The sequence below is a fragment of the Drosophila obscura genome, unplaced genomic scaffold (genome assembly GCF_018151105.1).
Source record: "Drosophila obscura isolate BZ-5 IFL unplaced genomic scaffold, ASM1815110v1 contig_150, whole genome shotgun sequence".
Classification (NCBI taxonomy): domain Eukaryota; kingdom Metazoa; phylum Arthropoda; class Insecta; order Diptera; family Drosophilidae; genus Drosophila; species Drosophila obscura.
The window spans coordinates 6,319,459-6,336,275 of record NW_024542736.1 but is presented as its reverse complement, the minus strand read 5'-3'; the positions used below and the strand labels follow the sequence as shown (position 1 = coordinate 6,336,275).

The 16,817-nt window shown below is 44.6% G+C and overlaps 3 protein-coding genes and 1 pseudogene across 6 annotated transcripts in view; 2 read left to right on the top strand and 2 right to left on the bottom strand.

The window, feature by feature from the left end:
• Nucleotides 1–160: 160 nt before the first annotated feature.
• LOC111067875 (neuropeptide CCHamide-1) lies at nucleotides 161–4,635 on the top strand. Its single transcript, XM_022357211.2, has 4 exons — nucleotides 161–408; nucleotides 3,266–3,301; nucleotides 3,369–3,415; nucleotides 3,473–4,635. Exons 1-4 carry the CDS (start codon nucleotides 345–347, stop codon nucleotides 3,947–3,949), a joined length of 624 nt encoding a protein of 207 aa, XP_022212903.2. The 5' UTR covers nucleotides 161–344; the 3' UTR covers nucleotides 3,950–4,635.
• Nucleotides 4,034–6,557, bottom strand: LOC111067862 (ecdysteroid-regulated 16 kDa protein). Of its 2 annotated transcripts, none has more exons than XM_022357201.2 (3): nucleotides 6,524–6,557; nucleotides 4,999–5,133; nucleotides 4,034–4,936 (listed from the first exon to the last, which is right to left on the bottom strand). In XM_022357201.2, the coding sequence occupies exons 2-3, from the start codon at nucleotides 5,081–5,083 to the stop codon at nucleotides 4,542–4,544; spliced, it is 480 nt and encodes a 159-aa protein (XP_022212893.1). In that variant the 5' UTR covers nucleotides 5,084–5,133; nucleotides 6,524–6,557; the 3' UTR covers nucleotides 4,034–4,541. The 2 variants fall into 2 exon arrangements, with proteins under 2 accessions (XP_022212893.1, XP_022212884.1); XM_022357192.2 differs by lacking the exon at nucleotides 6,524–6,557 and adding an exon at nucleotides 5,547–5,656.
• Nucleotides 6,558–8,074: 1,517 nt separating this feature from the next.
• Nucleotides 8,075–8,914, top strand: LOC111067854 (annotated as a pseudogene).
• Nucleotides 8,915–9,129: 215 nt separating this feature from the next.
• LOC111067374 (forkhead box protein O) overlaps nucleotides 9,130–16,817 on the bottom strand; it is a 34,778-nt gene continuing 27,090 nt past the window's right edge. For 2 of the 3 annotated variants that reach the window (XM_022356431.2, XM_022356439.2), the window contains exons 8-11: nucleotides 16,544–16,730; nucleotides 16,304–16,428; nucleotides 15,417–16,234; nucleotides 9,130–10,334 (exon numbers count right to left, since the gene is read on the bottom strand). In XM_022356431.2, coding sequence (XP_022212123.2) covers nucleotides 15,797–16,234; nucleotides 16,304–16,428; nucleotides 16,544–16,730 — 750 coding nt within the window. In that variant the 3' untranslated portion in view covers nucleotides 9,130–10,334; nucleotides 15,417–15,796. The remainder of the gene's footprint in view (nucleotides 10,335–15,416; nucleotides 16,235–16,303; nucleotides 16,429–16,543; nucleotides 16,731–16,817) is intronic. The other variant, XM_022356447.2, reaches the window with a different exon arrangement.

Sequence of the window (16,817 nt, the reverse complement as noted above, 5' to 3'; positions counted from 1 at the left end):
GGCGGCGCTAGCCTCGTCTTTCTTCGTGCCCGACTGCCCGATTCGGGTTTCGGGCTCTGCATTGGCTATCCGTGTTATCTTTTGGCGCTCTACTGGTGCCATGCTGGTTGCATGCCTCCTCTACGAGTAGCTATAAAAGCCGTTGGTCGACCACATTTTGTTGGCAATTCGAAAAGTGTTGGCAGCAAACTCTGATCAACAAGTGCTGGAGGTGAAAAGTGCAGAAAGTTGAGCAAAAGTTCACAAAGTTTTGGAAAATATTCCAAATTAGAAAAGACATTGGAAAAATTTGAAAATTAACACAGTTTTAAGTGCCGGATTTTTGGATCTAAATTTGCTTGAAAATGTGGTACATGAAGTGCAGTTGGACTTTGTTGGTTTTTGTGGCACTGTTTGCCCTGGTGACAGGTAAAATGATTTCAGAAAATTCTAGAATAAATATTACTATTATTTTCCCTCTACATATAAATCATAAAAGCGTTGTTTTTAATTTCATTAAAAATTGGCTAAAAATCCATTGAAAATAAAGTGTCCTTTTCTGAAGCATACTTTTAGGCACCTGCAAATGGTGAAATTCTTATTTCCGCTTGAGTCAGTTGCTGCCGCGTCATGATCATAAATGTTTCTAGGAATTTCCTAGCTTATCGTACCATAAAAATACCAAACTACCAACTGATTAACAAGCGATAGTCTGGTTTTGCCATATCCCCAATCCTGCACTCCCCATTCATTTGATCCCATTGCCACAAATCCGTCTTATCAGCTTCAGTTTTATGCACATTTTCCTGTTGATACGCCTTTGTTTGTTCGTTGCTTCAGCGGCTTCCCTTTTAGATTTTCTCTATACAATTTCTTACTCACCGCAAAAGGCCAAAAGGACAGCAGGGAATCAGGGTGTAAAGAACATGGAGAAGCATGGCACAGAGATCATGGGCGGCTGGGCTTACCTTTTTGGACGGACCCTCCCTCACTCCAAATGCGTCGACGCTTTCAATTGCTGTCGTAAATTAATCCAAACTGCGTACCAAATAACAACCGGCAACCGACAATGGTAAGCGGCACAGCCACGGTGGAAATGGAGACCGATAGACTAAGAGACAGCGGGAAATTCAGCGGGAAAAAACCCAAAGCGAACGTGTGAACCCATCAAGCTGTGCCGCTTGCAGGCATTGCAGTTGTGGGTGGCATTCCGTGTCCATCCCCCACTGCTGGTGGTGGCAGTGGCGAAGTGGTGGGGGCAGAGATTGGGCATAGACGAAAGCTAAAAAAGTTGGGCGTTTCAGTGGATGAAGGTGAAACCAAAAATGATATGCATGCAAATTGGGTTAGGTTCAGGTCGAAATGCGCATTAAAAATGATCATAGAAAAGAACAATTGGAGTTGTTTGGGATTGAAAGTCATTGCAAAATCAATATGAGTTCTCTGGCGTATCTGATTACAAAAACAAAATTTCTAAGCTCAATCCTATAAATACAAATATTAATGATTATGAGCAAGTGTAGGGAAATCGTAACTTTATTAGCCACTATATGATCTCATCGAAATGATTTTATGTGAAAGATCCATTAGCTTACAAGGGATTATTTCGTAAGTAGGGTTCTATGTGCAATTTTTAGAGCTAGAGAAAAAACAGAGATCTGTTGGCACTTGGCAGAATTCTAAGCACGAGTGGGGTTTGAGGTTATAAACAATTTTGTTCACACCTGATTGATGGAAATAAATGTACTGAATGTTCAGTTATATCCCTTAGACAAAGAGCATCTCACACTAATAACACTTAAGTACAGGTCTGACCAGAACTGCCAGCTAATAATCACATAAGATAAGCAAACCCATCTGTAATGATGCTCAAACGCAAATGTGTCTGCCATAAATGATTAAAATCAACTTTACCACTTTACGACCTTTTTCTGGTGAATCCCCAAACCCCCAATTAAACAAAAACTCAGATGGTCTCCGTCAGATATGGCTGCACTTCACTTCACTTAGGTACTTGTGCAAAAAAGACCATTAAAAGTGGGTTCAAGCAAATTGTTTTGAGTTGAGGCTATTAAAAAAAAAGACGCCAACGCGAATCTAGAGCTGACCAAGATCAAGGATATGACCATTAAAAAGGAGGGTCACGTTAATTAGGTGATGGTGAAAGCCTTGGAGAGATAGAGAGAGAGAGAGGAAGGATGGTCGATGGTCTGTGGGCGGCTGTTAAACGGAGCCTTCGTTTAATGACAGCCCTTCGATGCGGCGCCCCAAAAGGCTTCGAGAGCTGGCCCCGCTATCTCTGATGGCCTCTATGCCTGTCAACAAGTGTGCGTGTGTGCATGTGTGTGTGTATGGTGCTTGTATTGGTGTATCTGTGAGTGCCCGGCAACAATTAATCCACGGTTTAAGTAATTGACAAATGATTACATGTTTGATATATGGCCAGGGTAGCAACAGCCCAGCGAGGAGGAGTCATGATAGAATCGTCTGGTCTGACATTTATATTTATCTTGGCTTATGCAAACACCCCATCCCTCTATCCGACGACATCCCCCACTCTTATAACCAGGCCAATTGTCAGCCATCTGCGTCATGGAACTTGTTGCTGCTGTTTGCTGCTGCTGCTTTTGTGTAACCCGGAGATCTCCTATTCCATGCTGCTTCCATTCACACACACTTACACAGGAGTGACAGTTGCGCAAAAGCGTATTCACATCCGTATCCAAGTGTCCGTGCATGTCCCAGCTGAGCCTTTCAACGCTGACGCCTTCTGATGCGTTGCCGTCCATTTGTGTGATTAGTTCTGGTCTCTTCTTTTGGGGGCCACACAATGCAGGAGCACGAGTTGTGTCGCATCAAGGACACGTTGTATAAGAGCTACAACGCCACAGGTAGGATGATGATGATGCTGCTGCTGCTGCTGCTGCTAGGCAAAGGCTACGCCCACACCTTACACTTGGAGGTGTATGGGAGGCCTCCGCCTGAGTGCATTACTCAACCCGCTCTGACTCTGGCATATGAGTGCCGTGCCGTAATGGTCGCATTTATCATGGGTCGCGACATTAGCGGCCGAAGCACACAATAAACAACTGCAGCAGCATCCAGTTGCCACTTTCCCTGGCTTACATTTAACTTTTCCCCGTTTTAAAGAATAACCTTTGCCCTAGGCACAACGGGGGTCTACCCATAAATTTATGCGCGCACACAGTCTTAGCGCGTCAATGTGAATCCACATGAAGATGATGATTTATTCTAAATAGAAAAAAAATATATTTCATACTTGCAGGTTCCTGCCTGGAATACGGACATTCCTGTTGGGGAGGTAAGTTTTTCACTGAGAAATATTCCATGGATTTTCTTTAACATTTTGTGGCTGTTTCTTTGCTCAGCTCACGGCAAGCGTTCCGGTGGCAAGGCAGCAGTTGCTGCAGCCAAGGTAAGCTGCGATGCTGTGCATGATGCGTGTATTTCCTTACTCCTTCTGTTTCCCCAGACTGTCGGCAATCCTCTGGCGGTGGAAACTCTGGCTGAGCAGCTCTATAACAACAACCACAACAACAACAACAACCCTGAAGACACCGATGACGACGCCAACACCAACAACATCAGCCTGAACAACATGCCCTCGAGAGTCGCTGCTTTGCCTGCACAAAGTGGCGACAACGAGGAACGGAATAGGAACCATCGCAGTCATGAGGCCAACGATCTGAAGTGGACGCAACTGATGAGGCAACAGCATCGATATCAACTGCGGCAGCAGCAGCAGGAGCAGTCACGACGCAGTCACGCAGCCGGTGGCAGAGGCGGCGGACAGTACGATGCAGCCGCTGAGAGTTGGCGCAAATTGCAGCAGGCCCTCATAATGGCCCAAGCCCAAGCCCAGGTCGAGGCTGAGGCTGAGGGAGAGGACGAGGCTGAGCAGCAGCAGCAGCAACAGACTCTCAGCGAACTCTATGAACTCAAGAAGTGAACATTGCCCCTCCCCAGGCGTATACTTAATTAAATTGCCAAAACTATGCGGAAAAGCGACTAAGCAAAAACAAAGAACAAAACAGAAGATGAAACGATATTTATTGCACCACCATCATCATTGCATGTTGGCCAGCAATTAAGAATAAATTGCAAATAATTAAACAGATCATATCGGGAGAGAGAGAGAGAGCGCGAGAGCAGATCAGGTTAATTGGGGGGGGAGGAGTGTTCCATTTTATTGAATTCAAAATGTAAATGAAACCTTTGCGTAGAATTTGTTGTTGTTGGTTTTTATTATTACATACATACATACATGCATGCATATACACATACATATATATGTAGAACACACCTCACAACTGATCGAACAGATCAGTGGGCGGGTGGGGGGTTTGGGTTACTCTTCAGGCACAATATTGCGTCACTGGCTGGATGCCGCAATATTGGCACACACATCAAGAACTTTGCTTTGCTTTCATTCACTTAACCGTACTTAATCCCTAACTTACTATGATATGCAAATATGCAGATTTTAAGAGATTCAACCTTAATAAACGCTAACATCGCTTAACAATCTCTTTGATCTCTGTCTAGGCTTTGATTTTGGCGGGTATCTGGAAGCAGGCCGCATCGCCCTGCTTGTCGCCTAGTCCCCAGTGGATCTCCAGGCTGACGGTGGGGTAAAGGGGCAGAATCTTGAAGCTATTTTTGTAGGTGTAGTTCTGGCCGGCCTTCAGCGGACAGCCCACATGTTTCTCGCCAGCCTCGTCGTAGATATGCGGACAGGCACTGGTGCCGTAGTAGCCGGGGAAGGGCAGTGGCACATCCAAAATGATGCCCTGTATGTCCGAGGTGAGCTCCTGGAAGTCGCGCTCTGGCCGAATTTTCATCATAATGCTGGCCTCCGTGTTGCGCTTCAGTATGCACCGGCTCTTGGGACAATTGGAGATGGACACATCACTGGAACTCAGGGCCTTGGACTTGGCTGTGGGAATCACCAGAGATTTAATGCCTACACTCCAAAGTTTACTCTCCGTTTTTACTCACATTTCGGGCAGGGCCTGACCTCAGTGGCTGTCGAGCATCCCAGCAGGGCGGCGCAGATCAAAAACAGTCCAGAGTTGAGCTTCATTTTGCTGCTTCTGCTGTCGTTGGTCGTTGTGCGAGTACTTTTACTTGTGGCTAATTGTAGGAGAAGTGATATGGATTTAACGATAGGTCGCTAATTGCTGGTCAACTACTCTGGCTATGGCCGGGCCTCGAGAGCTTTGGCTTGGCTTGGCTTGTTATCAAGCTCGAGTCGAGGCCAAAACCGGTTGCACTCGTCTCGAAAGATCGACCTTGACTTAAAACTTAAAGCACACACGAAAATCATGCAAACAAACTGCAAAATCAAAAGGCAATTACACCTGACAACACAAGTCAAATGGGGTGGGAGGAGGGGAGAGATCTGTCAGTTCAGAAGATGCCATTCCACAGACTGATTGGCACTTTAATTCTTGTGGGACTGTAACCATTATTTGGTTCACTTTCTTGCTTTTTTAACCCTATCCATTTGTATTTTTCTGCTGCCTCCAGCTAATTGAATAATTTACCAATTTCCACAGCAATTGTCGTCAATTTGAGTTGTTGGCTTGACTTTTTACACGGAGCTACGGAGCTTGTACTTCCAGTGCGACTGACGGCGATCGGCAACTGAAACCTGAGCCGCATCGCATGTGCCGTATATATAGAAAGATAACCTCAGACCTGACTGACTGACTCTGTGTATCTGTTTTTGTTTCTGTTTCTGTGTGTCTCTGCCTCTGGCTCTGTCCTATGACTCACAAGCTTAATTTTCTTGCCCTGCCTGGCATGCCAAGCATCTGATTATATCAAGAAACGCCGACGGAGTAACCAATTCTTGAATTCTGTGTGCGTTGAAAGGTTTTCCCAATGAAAAGTGAAATCAATGCATTGCCAAACGAGTTTGGAAAGCAGCTCAAATCAGTCGCCACTGATCGATATCCAAGTCTGTAGATAGAGACCCCATCCTAGGGCATATATTACAACACAGAGCCGACCCTACAGATGCCCTACCTAAGGCCAACAAAGGTGCGATGTCCACAGACAGGTTAATTGAGTAAGTCTCTCTCCCATAAAGTCTCAAGAGGCCCGTGTGGAAAATGTTGCCAATCATTTCTGTTTGGCTTAGACACATTCGATGCTTAAAATGCAATTTGCATTCACACATCTATGGCAGATTATATCATAAACAAGCTAAAAATGGGATAGGAACTAATCCCACGCGGCCCGGCCCCATCGATCGCTCTTCTCATTGGTTATGCGGCACGGCACCCGCACCCGACTCGCAACGCTGACTTGTGCAAAAAGCGTTTCAGTTTCAATTTAGTTAAACTGTTTAAGAATTAGCAGCGCGTTCTCCTGCCTTTCTTTGTGTGTTGTCAGTCAGGAAGTTGACGAGCTTATGACGTGCCCACTTCTGAGACGATCGTCACTCCAGCGCCCAATTAGCATTTCTCATTTAGAAAGTTGGACCACACACGAAACTGAGAACTTGGGTTCGACTTACAGCTGGGGCAGGGGAATGGCAGGCGTTTGTTACGGCTGCGGTTTGTTAACGGTTTGATTTCGGGTTAGCCGATCTTGTGACTGCAGCGAACGGGGCTTGAAATGCAACTGACAAAAAACCGAAAGCTGTGGCCAAATGGATGGATCGGCCCCAGCCGGTTTGTCTTTACACAACATTTCAGTTTCCTATTCGAGTGCAAGAGAATTGAAAGTTTCCGGTCTTTTGTTGCACTCTCGTGAACAGCACTAGCATAGATATACATGTACATATGTATGTATGTAGGTGTGTGTGCGGTCAACGTTTAATCAGCAACCAAAACTTGAGCCTGAACTGAGAGGAAAACGGTGATGATTTACAAAATGTTGAACTGCGTTGTAAGTATTTGTTGACGCTGCCGCCTCGCATACGGAATCAGCGGGAGCTGGAAGTGGCTCCCACTCAATGTGAGGAAGACAGAATGGGGAAATGATATTTGTTTGCTGTTCCACTCGGAAATGTATGAGTACGTATGTTCATCCCATGGTTGATGCTCGAATGGGTGTGGCAGAGGGGATGGGCTGACACTTCGAACTTCAAAATGGATTCCAATTTTGGATGAAGTCCCGAGAGTTCTGTTCCGGTATCCGATGGTGATACAAATCCTAACTTTGGTCGTCACACATTAACCAATATGCTACGATGTTGCGGAGCATTGTTGCGGATTTAGCGATTTCCATTAGTTCCATTTCTTGCCGCCAATTTAATACTGGCTCCATGACGATTTTCTTTGGAACTATGGCGGCGCAGTGGCGCTGCATGTGGTCATAGTTTGAACTACACTATCAGGATTCAGACCGGCCACCTTCTGTCAGAATGTTATAATATTATTTCTGACAAAAGCTCGCCGCCATGGTGTAACATAACATGTTAACAAAATATATTACGTTGTCACCTCGTTATGTTATGGTGTAACATAACATGTTAACATAATATGTTATGGTTTCGCCCTGTTATGTTATGGTGTGGTGTGGCCAACCTTGCTCGACGACGATGGCGCGAAAATTGTTTGAATTTCGAATCGGAAAGCGATAATAATATAAACATATAAAATATAAATAAATGACTAAAAAATATAAACAGTAATATGCTCACCTTACTTTCTCTAGAACTTGTTCTCTCCGAGCAGATCCACTGCTCCTACAAGCCGGGTTGTATAAGTTGGTTCTCCTATGTGACTTGCGAAATTTATAATATTCCCAGAAAATATTTTTATAACAAAATGCTTCCCATGCCCATGTCTTCAATTCTTTCAACTGCCCCAATATATCTCTTGACTTACAAAAAATTCCCTAAAATGCAGGTGCATGTGAATCCCAACAAAAAAGGAGCAACAAGTTGGCGGTGCATGGGATAAGTTCAGGGCCCTCGTAACGAATATACAAAAGTAAATCACAAACGGGAGCTGGGCTCCAAGCGGGGATTTTCTAGCTGATAAGACAGATAGAATATCGATGCCGAGGTGATCCCCCCCTCGTACGTATTCGCGATTGCTATAAAAGCGTAAGGTGAGCCACAATCAGGCATCAGTCAGCCACAGCCAACACAACTCAAACCAAACACAACATGCAGAAGGGAAGCATTCTAATTGTGGCACTTGTTGCTCTGGGAGCCATAGCCGAGGCAATGCCTAATTACCAAACAGTGCCCTACACCCCACCGCCGACCCCACCACCACGCTGGCGGTTCCGCCGCCAGGTTTTGGGCGGTTCATTGGCCTCAAATCCGGCCGGGGGCGCCGATGCCCGTATGGATCTAACCAAGGCATTTGGCACTCCCGATCACAATGCGGTGGTTCAGGCGTTTGCAGCTGGAAACACCCAATCTGGGTCCAGCCACCGTTGGCGGAACTGCGGCCTACAATAAGTAAGTGGATCACAAGCAACATCCGACAGACGGGCGGAGTCTAACGAGCTTCTCCTCTTTTCTCACAGCCATGGCCATGGTGCCTCTGTGACCAGGACCCACACTCCCGGCGTGAAGGACGCCTTCCAGCAGGAGGTGCATGCCAATCTCTTCAACGACGGCGTACACAATCTCGATGCCAAGGCGTTTGCCTCGCAGAACAAGCTGGCCAACGGCTTCGAGTTCCAACGCAATGGCGCCGCTCTCGACTACTCCCACATCAATGGTCATGGTGCCAGTGTGACGCACAGCAATTTCCCCGGCATCGGTCGTCAGTTGGGCGCAGAGGCTCGTGCCAATCTCTGGTCCTCGGCCGATCGCAACACGCACATCGATCTGACTGGAACGGCCAACAAGTGGATGAGTGGCCCATTCTCCAATCAAAGGACAGACTTTGGCGCTGGTCTGGGTCTAACCCATCGTTTCGGTGGTTAAAGCTGCCTTTAAATTTATTTTATTTATTGTTATTTATGGAAAGAATAAAATGTAGAAAATTTTACCAGAATTCCAATGACATATACATTCAATGTGCAGCCTGCAGCTGAAAAGTGGCTTGAGAATATGATGAGCATTATATTTATAATACTCAGATCAATATTTCTGTTGATATATTGAATCCCAACAGACTTTCTTCCGCTGTGGACAAACCAATGAATGTTCGTTTGTTTGTTTCTTAAATTGAATCATCGATTTATTCATCTTCACTCCGTTTTTGCATTTGTTTTAAATAGTATGAACTACATTTGAATTGTACAATCTAGTTATTAATTAACATTTAGCCCATAAAAGTACACAATGAGGCGCAAGTATGTGTTTAATGTTTTCTGCTTATGCATTTGCTTCTATTATTTTTTTTGGATATTGATGTGATTTGCTTCTTTGCCAGGCAACATTTACATTTACTAATTTACTTATTTTGAAATTTCGTGAATTACATTCAATGTGGATTTTAGTTGTTATTGTTTGCTTTCGTTTCGTTTTTGCTCTTTTATTAACGTGTGACAGCTACATATGTATGTATAGGTTGGTGTATGTGTATTCATTTAACAAAAGGTGAATAGCGCATTCTTCGGGGGGGTAGGTAGGTGTAGGTTATGGTAGAGCTACTAACTAACCAGAGAACATTTTACGTATTCCATTGCGAGTCTTAAGCATAATTTTTACACAAGTTTTCTTTCATTCATTAAGGGTTTCGTTTGCTGTCTCTCTCTAGAAAAAATATACAATTACAATTAGATTTTCAATTAAATACATTAATTAAGCATAAATTATTACATAATTGTGCTAATTTCTTTCGGTTTCTATTTTCTGTTTATGCTTCTTGTTATTTTTTTACCATCCTTTCATTTTTTTTTTTTGCATAGCTTTTACTGTTGTTTTCTTGACGAATATTTCCCCTTTTTAGTGGTATTTTTTTTTCTTCGAACATTTAGTGTACGTTTCACGTTTGTTTATAATTATTATTATAGTTTGTTGGTTGCATTACGTCAAGGTTATTAAAATTAATATGTACAAAGTTGAACTTATTGACTAACCATATTTGTTATTTTCAATTCTATTTCTTCCGTTTATTTTTCCTTCATTAGTGCTGACTTTTCACCGGCTCTCAAGGCTCACAAGGAAGTGAGGTTGTTTTTACCATTTCCTTTCCTTTCTATTTTTTCCATTCATTCCATTTTCATTCCTTTATTTGCAGCAGAGAATTTCACTAATTGTAGCATCTAATTATTGGTTATTATTGGTATTATTTGTATGCTTCGTTTCTATGTGTAATGCATATATACTCGTATATATTTTTGTAATTATATGTCTATGTATATGTACTGTACTGTACTGTATGTATGTTAGATTAGAAGCGACCAGATTTATCCTGAAACGAGAAAAAATAAGAGAAAACTTTATTAGAATTTATACTTTTATCAAATGAGTCGCAGTCTCACAGTAGAGGAGTATCTCAGTGCCACATCAACACTTCATAAAAGGACAATCAGCATGTCCTAAAAATGACCAAGCCCATCCTTATCCTAGAGGCTAATTTATTCAGATTTTGTCAGAGTTGGGAATGGGGGAAAGGACCACTTGACACTTGGCAGCCTCTTGTTAACTTGTCGCCTGCCTAGCCATCAGAAATATTCATAAGCAATGCGATGAGGGGAGATAATAGGGAGAAAGAAACGGCCTCAACTATGGCAATTTTTATGCAAATTTCACAGCCCCGCACCGCACAGAAAAAAAGGCACAAAAACTACCAACGCCTGAAAATTATGCCATAAAAACGAGAGCACTAAACATTTAAAATAAGATTTCGCGCTGCTCTCGGGTTTGGCTAGGCACTTGGGCTCATAACCAATAAATTGCCTTTGGTGGCAAATTGTTGTCACTCCGAGAGGTTGGGGCACAAAACATAAAAATCAAAGCTCGTCCTCGTTTGTCGTCGTCGCTTATCGCTGACAATTTTATTAGTTACAGCTTTAAATTATATTCTGTATGTAGATCACGCGCAATTTTTATGACCTGCAATTGAATTTTATGCGGCCCTTAAGCTTCGGGCAGAGAACGAGAACGCAAAAGAGTGTCACCGAGACAGAAAGAGAGAGAGAGACAGGGCACAGTGTGAACAGAAAACATTGCCTACTTATGTGCGCTTTATGGCCAATACCCACCGCCGCACCCCCTTGGGGGCATTAAATTTGTGTGTGTGTGTGTGTCTGAGTGTGGCAGGGTGGGAGTGAGTGCCTTGGCCTGTGATTAGTTGCCACGCCCCCGGCATATTTGCAACGTCTTTCACGGACCGATTGGCAAGGCGGGTAAGGCACCTGCAGCTGTCTTTACCTTTACCCATGCCGTGTGGCTTATATCCTTCGTGCCACACCACTATGGTCCCGGCCAGGCACCGGGACCCAAGGGGGCGGGGGAAATTAGGGGACGGGAGGGGGGTGGTAGCAGCCACAGCCCACCGGGAGTAGCCAATAGACACCGGTTGTGGTGGGGAGCGGCCGGACCGGCACCGGGGGCGGAAAAAACAACATAAAGGGGCACCAAGCCGGGCCAGCACACCAGCTACCAGCTACCTTCCGTCTTGCAGTTTATTACAAAACGCGTTGCCTGTTTGCTTTATTACTTATGGCGTGCGGTGTGCGTGTGTGTGTGCTCCTTCCTGTCACGTCATTATCCTTTGTCCATGCAACAAGTGTTTAAATCGCTCGCAGAGCTTTATTTGCTCGAGTGTGCGTTTGTGCCAGCGATTGTGTGTAGGTCTCTACTTCTGAGTCCTTAAGGACCTTAAGCAGCTTGTACACAAGCCGTTTTTCCGTTTACCCCGTAACCCTGTCGCTGTCCCTGCTTCCTTTGGCTTTGTTTTCCTTCCTTTAGCGAGTGCCAAGCCCCGGACTAGAGGACCGGAGGACCGGAGTACCGAAGCGACCTCCGAATCGTGTCGAGTTAAGTGAGTGTAAATGCGGTTTGGTTGCCACAAGGAACCCCAGCACTCTCATGCCCCTGCGGCAGGTCCTTGTGCTGTCTGTCTGTGTCTGTGTGTGTGTGCGTCTGTGCCCTCGCTTATCATTGTTACCGCTGGCTGGCAGCTTAAATGTTATTAAATTGCTGACAATTTGTATTATGAAGTCGCGAAGCGCAACTCGCTGACAAATTGATTTCCACTCCCGTTTGCCGTTTTCCGTTTCCCGTTTCGCCATCCGGGATAATGAAATTTTCATTTGAATGCCAATGCGGTGTGTGTGTGTGTGTGTGGTGGCAGTGTCCTTTTGCTCCACCTTCTCTCTTGCCCTACAATTTCCCTCTACCATTTTCGTGCACTTGAACAATTAGTTGTGACACTTTTGCGGCGCCAAACCTGTCCAAAGTTTGTCAAACAATCTGCGGGGATTAGGTGGGCCCCGCCGGACACATCCCGTCGCTAATTCAATTTATTCATCCGCCGCACCCGCTGGGAATTTATTAATGATGCACTGGCATTAAAATTTAATCAAATGTGAGGCTGGGCAGGAAAGAAAGTTTCTGCTCTTTGAATTATTCAGCGAGTTGCGGACAAGTTTCAACACCTAAACGAAAGCTGCGGCTGTCCTGGTCCTGCCCCTGGAATGGTTGCCTAGGCATAGTCCAGGTCTGGGTCTGGGTTTGGGTTTGGGTCTGGGTTTGGGTTCTGATCCCCTCTGATAGGCCACAGGACAATGAAGCCGCACATTTTTTTTCCTGCCCCAATTCCCATTTTCCGCCAGATTTTTTTCCAATTTTTTTTTTTTGTTTCCTTCTTTGTCAACTAATAAATTGCCTGAAAATGCTTTTGTGTTTCACGCGCGGTTTCACCAGGGCAACCAACCTGCGCCTCCTTCTCATTTTGTATAGCTTGAGATGGGGGCATGCCCCACGGTGGCACGGTGGCACGATGGCATGGTGGCACAGCACAGCTGCAGCCATAATTTGAGTGTGACTTTATTATGTGTCAAGTCAGTCAATCTGCGGACGATGATGTGATTTCCTCCAGCCACCGCTTCACGAGTTTACAGCGCTGCCTCAGCGCCTTTTATAGACAGGACTCCCAGGGCTGTCGCCCAGATGTTGCGGCAACTTATTGAGTGGCAGGGGCATGTGGCACGATGTGTCGCTGCTGGCTAATAAGCCGCGACTTCTGCTTAAAGTTACATGATTTCTTTTTTTTTTTATTAAATATGCAACAGCCTCTCGCTCGTTCTTCGGCTTCTTTAAGGCATTTGCATAATAAGAATAGAATTTCCCACCCCCCCTCCTGTCACTCGCCGCTGAATTATGAAAAGTGAAAGATATGGAAATGGCAATGGAAATCCGCTCATCCTCATCTGCTGATGCAATTCAAATTATTCACTCAAATGAAGCGAAAGACCAGACCCAGACCAGAGCAGACCCCACGCCAAACACAAAAGTTTGCACTTGGCATAAATTTTCGAAATCCTCTCTGCCTCCGAATGGAATCTTATTTTATTAGCACGTCATGCGATTGGCGCCAAAACTTGACAAAGTTACAACTTTCTTCACTAACAACTTGGTCTTCTGCAAACCATTTACCATTTCTTTCTCTCGGCATTTCTTTCTTTTTTTTTTTTTTTTTTTGCTGTTTTCTAATTGTTGTCTTACAGCAGAACTTAATGTGGAATTCAATTTGTGTGGGTGTGCGGACAGGACAAAGGTTTTTGTTTCCTCCCCTTCCCTTCTCTGAGCAGTTTTTTGCTTAAGAAAGTTTGCCACAAAACAAAAATGCCCAGTGACAGTTACCAGTGCGACATTGAGACAAAAAAAAAAGCAGAAGTGGAAGCGAAAGCCAAGCTGGAGGAATGTTAATCAGAGCTGAGCATAATTGAGCGGACAGGGAAACCTGAGGATGTATTGTACATTAAAAGCCATAAGGACTGTGAGAGTGATACGATATCGATCACAGTTTTGCTTTAGAGACAACTAATGGTTAGAGTAAGTCAGAGTGAAAACAGATTCAAGTATTGAAGTACCTTTATGAGAGAGTTCTCACATAAGACATAACACTTTTTCTTGGTAGAAGGTAACTATTTATATTGCCTTATCAGTAATCTTCCAATTTATCTATTTTCAAGTTACTCTTTGGACTCTAAAGCTGAGCACTAGCATAGACACAACAAGCACACAATACCTTCCAAATCAAAGTAAATAAGTATCAAAATCTATATAAATTAAGTCTCTACTAATTTTTATTCTAAAGCTCATCAATCCGCGCGCACTTGACACTTTCAATCCTCAACTATCAAAGCATTTCAATTTTAAATCTCAACCATTAGCTACGTCCGCTCACACCAGCTGGTAAGTCTGTGTAATTTTTCAATATTAGCAGCGTTTAACGCGCTTGATTTGACTTGCACCCACACCGTACACATCCTACAGCACCAGCACCCCATCAAACCCAACCATCCACCCTCTGTCTCTTCAGGTGGGCAGCGACGTAACAGTAGCCACGGGGCGGTGGGGGCAGTCAAATATCAGTGGCATGCATAAGTCACCCTAAGGACGTAATTAATTTTTCAGCATTTGCTTTTCGACTGCTTGCCCCTGGAGTTGCCTTGACTAATTTGCGCCGTGGTTTGCATGAGAAGAGATGCCTGGTGCTGCCTTCGGGGGTTTTCTCCCTCTCGACTTGGGACACGGAATTGGGAGTCAAATTAGCGCGACTTGTGGAAGGACACTTGCCTGCCCACGGCCCACGGACAACCGTCCACATTCACGTATACGTATCCATGCATCGTATCGTCGTTCGTCCTTCGCCCGTTTCGTTCGAAAAGTGGCCTCTTACATATTTTATGGCTTAGGTAAATTGACTTAATTTGCTATAATTTGAGTGAGCTTTGAGTGAGGGGCAGACACATCACATCACATCACAGCACATGCCATGCCCCAGCCACACCACACTTTAAAATCGCTCAAATTGAAAAGGACTTAAAGCGATTCCCCTCCATTCTACCTACTCCTGACAATGTATTATGATAATTGAACGCGTGTAATTGCCCTCAAATAGCGGCAGACAAACACACAAAAAAACAAACAAAAAAAAAACATAATAAGACTCGAAGGAAAAAAAAAGGAAATCCACGAAATAAAATGTCCATAAAAGATTCATGGGAAGTGAATCATGAAATGAATTCAAGTGAAGACGATTTCTATATAAAACAGGACACACAGCAAAGTCGCAGTGCAAAACTAAGAGCAATCAGAAAAGGAAAAATCTTTAAGAATATTTTTGGGTGTAGGAGGGCTAGAGGGGTGGATGGTTGGTCTCTTGTACTTTTTTCTTTACATATTCATAAAATGTGCCGTGAAATGACATTATTAACATAATTTATGCTGTCACATTGAATGGCTTTTAGGGCTGATGGAAATTGAAAGCGACTTCCCCTCCGTTCACTCGCTCTCATTGCGCGCTCGTTTCGTTACTCACTTTGTAAACTTTTTAGTGGCGGTCCAGCTGCGGCGACTCCTCCTCCTGCCTCTCCTTTCTGCTTTCTGCTTTCTGCTTCCTGCTTTCTCTTGCATCCTGATTTCTACTGCTTGTTGCTTACTGCTCACTGATCCTGCAGCTGCTCCGTAACCATTTATGTTTCAGTTTCCGTTTCCCATCTGCGGTGCTTAAAAAACTTTACACTATTGTCCTTAGAATAAGCGTTTTAAAGCGTTCCATTGGCAACACACACACACGCACATGCACGCATACACAAACAACACCCACAACATACAACGGATATAGCCTATCGATCAATCATCGTTTCATCCATCGATGAAGCATCTCTAATCCTCTTCCATCGATCGATTGAATCAATCCTAATGCACCCACGAGGGCGGAGAGGTCACCACACTGGGCTGCGAGTACTGTACCCGTGCGGCATTCAGATTTGTTGTTGCCGTCTGTGTGGCCAAGTCGAGGCTGCTGTTGCTGCTGCTGCTGTTATTATTATTATTGTTGTTGTTGCTCAGCAGCAACTGTTGCTGGTGCTGATGGTGTTGCTGCTGCTGCTGCTGTTGGAGATGCTGCTGCTGTTGCTGTTGCTGCTGTTGCAACTGTGCCTGCAACTGATTCAGCTGCACTGCGGCACTGAGACTGCTGCTGGACAAGGTGGTGGTGGAGCCGCTCAGGTTGCTGCTGCTGCTCATCGTTGTACTATTGTTCACCAGGCTCACCAACGGAGCATTCGTGCTGACACTGGCCAGGGGTATATTGATGTCCAGCAGGCCATCGTAGCTCATTTCCTGTTGCAGCAGCTGTAAGGGGTAAAGCAGCATCGTGTGAGTATATATCTATAATTAATAAGATCGTATCCTCTCACTTACCTCCTCTACGTTGCACTCCAGATTCCCCACCGGGAAGTTCTCCAAATTAAATTCGTCTATGGGCTGCCCCTCATTGTTGAGCACCTCCAGGCATTGTCCTATCAAAGTAGAGGCGCAGTTATTATCTATGGCATTTGACATCAACATTTGGCAGTTAGAAGAAGATTTTGGGAGAAAGCAGGATAGGATATAGATAACAGAGTTTCACATAGAGGTCACATTGTTGCCGTTGTTGCTCACCTTCAAATTCCACTTTCAGCTGTTGCTGCTGCTGTTGTTGCTGTTGCTGCTGCTGCTGCTGTTGGACGAGCAGATCCGAGGAGCCATCTAGCACCACATTGCTGTAGGTGTTGAGCGAATCCGAGGAGGGCTCGCTATTGGGATACGCGGGCGACATTGTGGTGGTGACTGAATTGGGCGAGAGACCCTGTTCCAAAAAAGAGGCAAACAGATGGATGATTAGTTAGAATGGCAACTAAAGTATGTAGCTAATTATAATCAGTACCCATTAAAT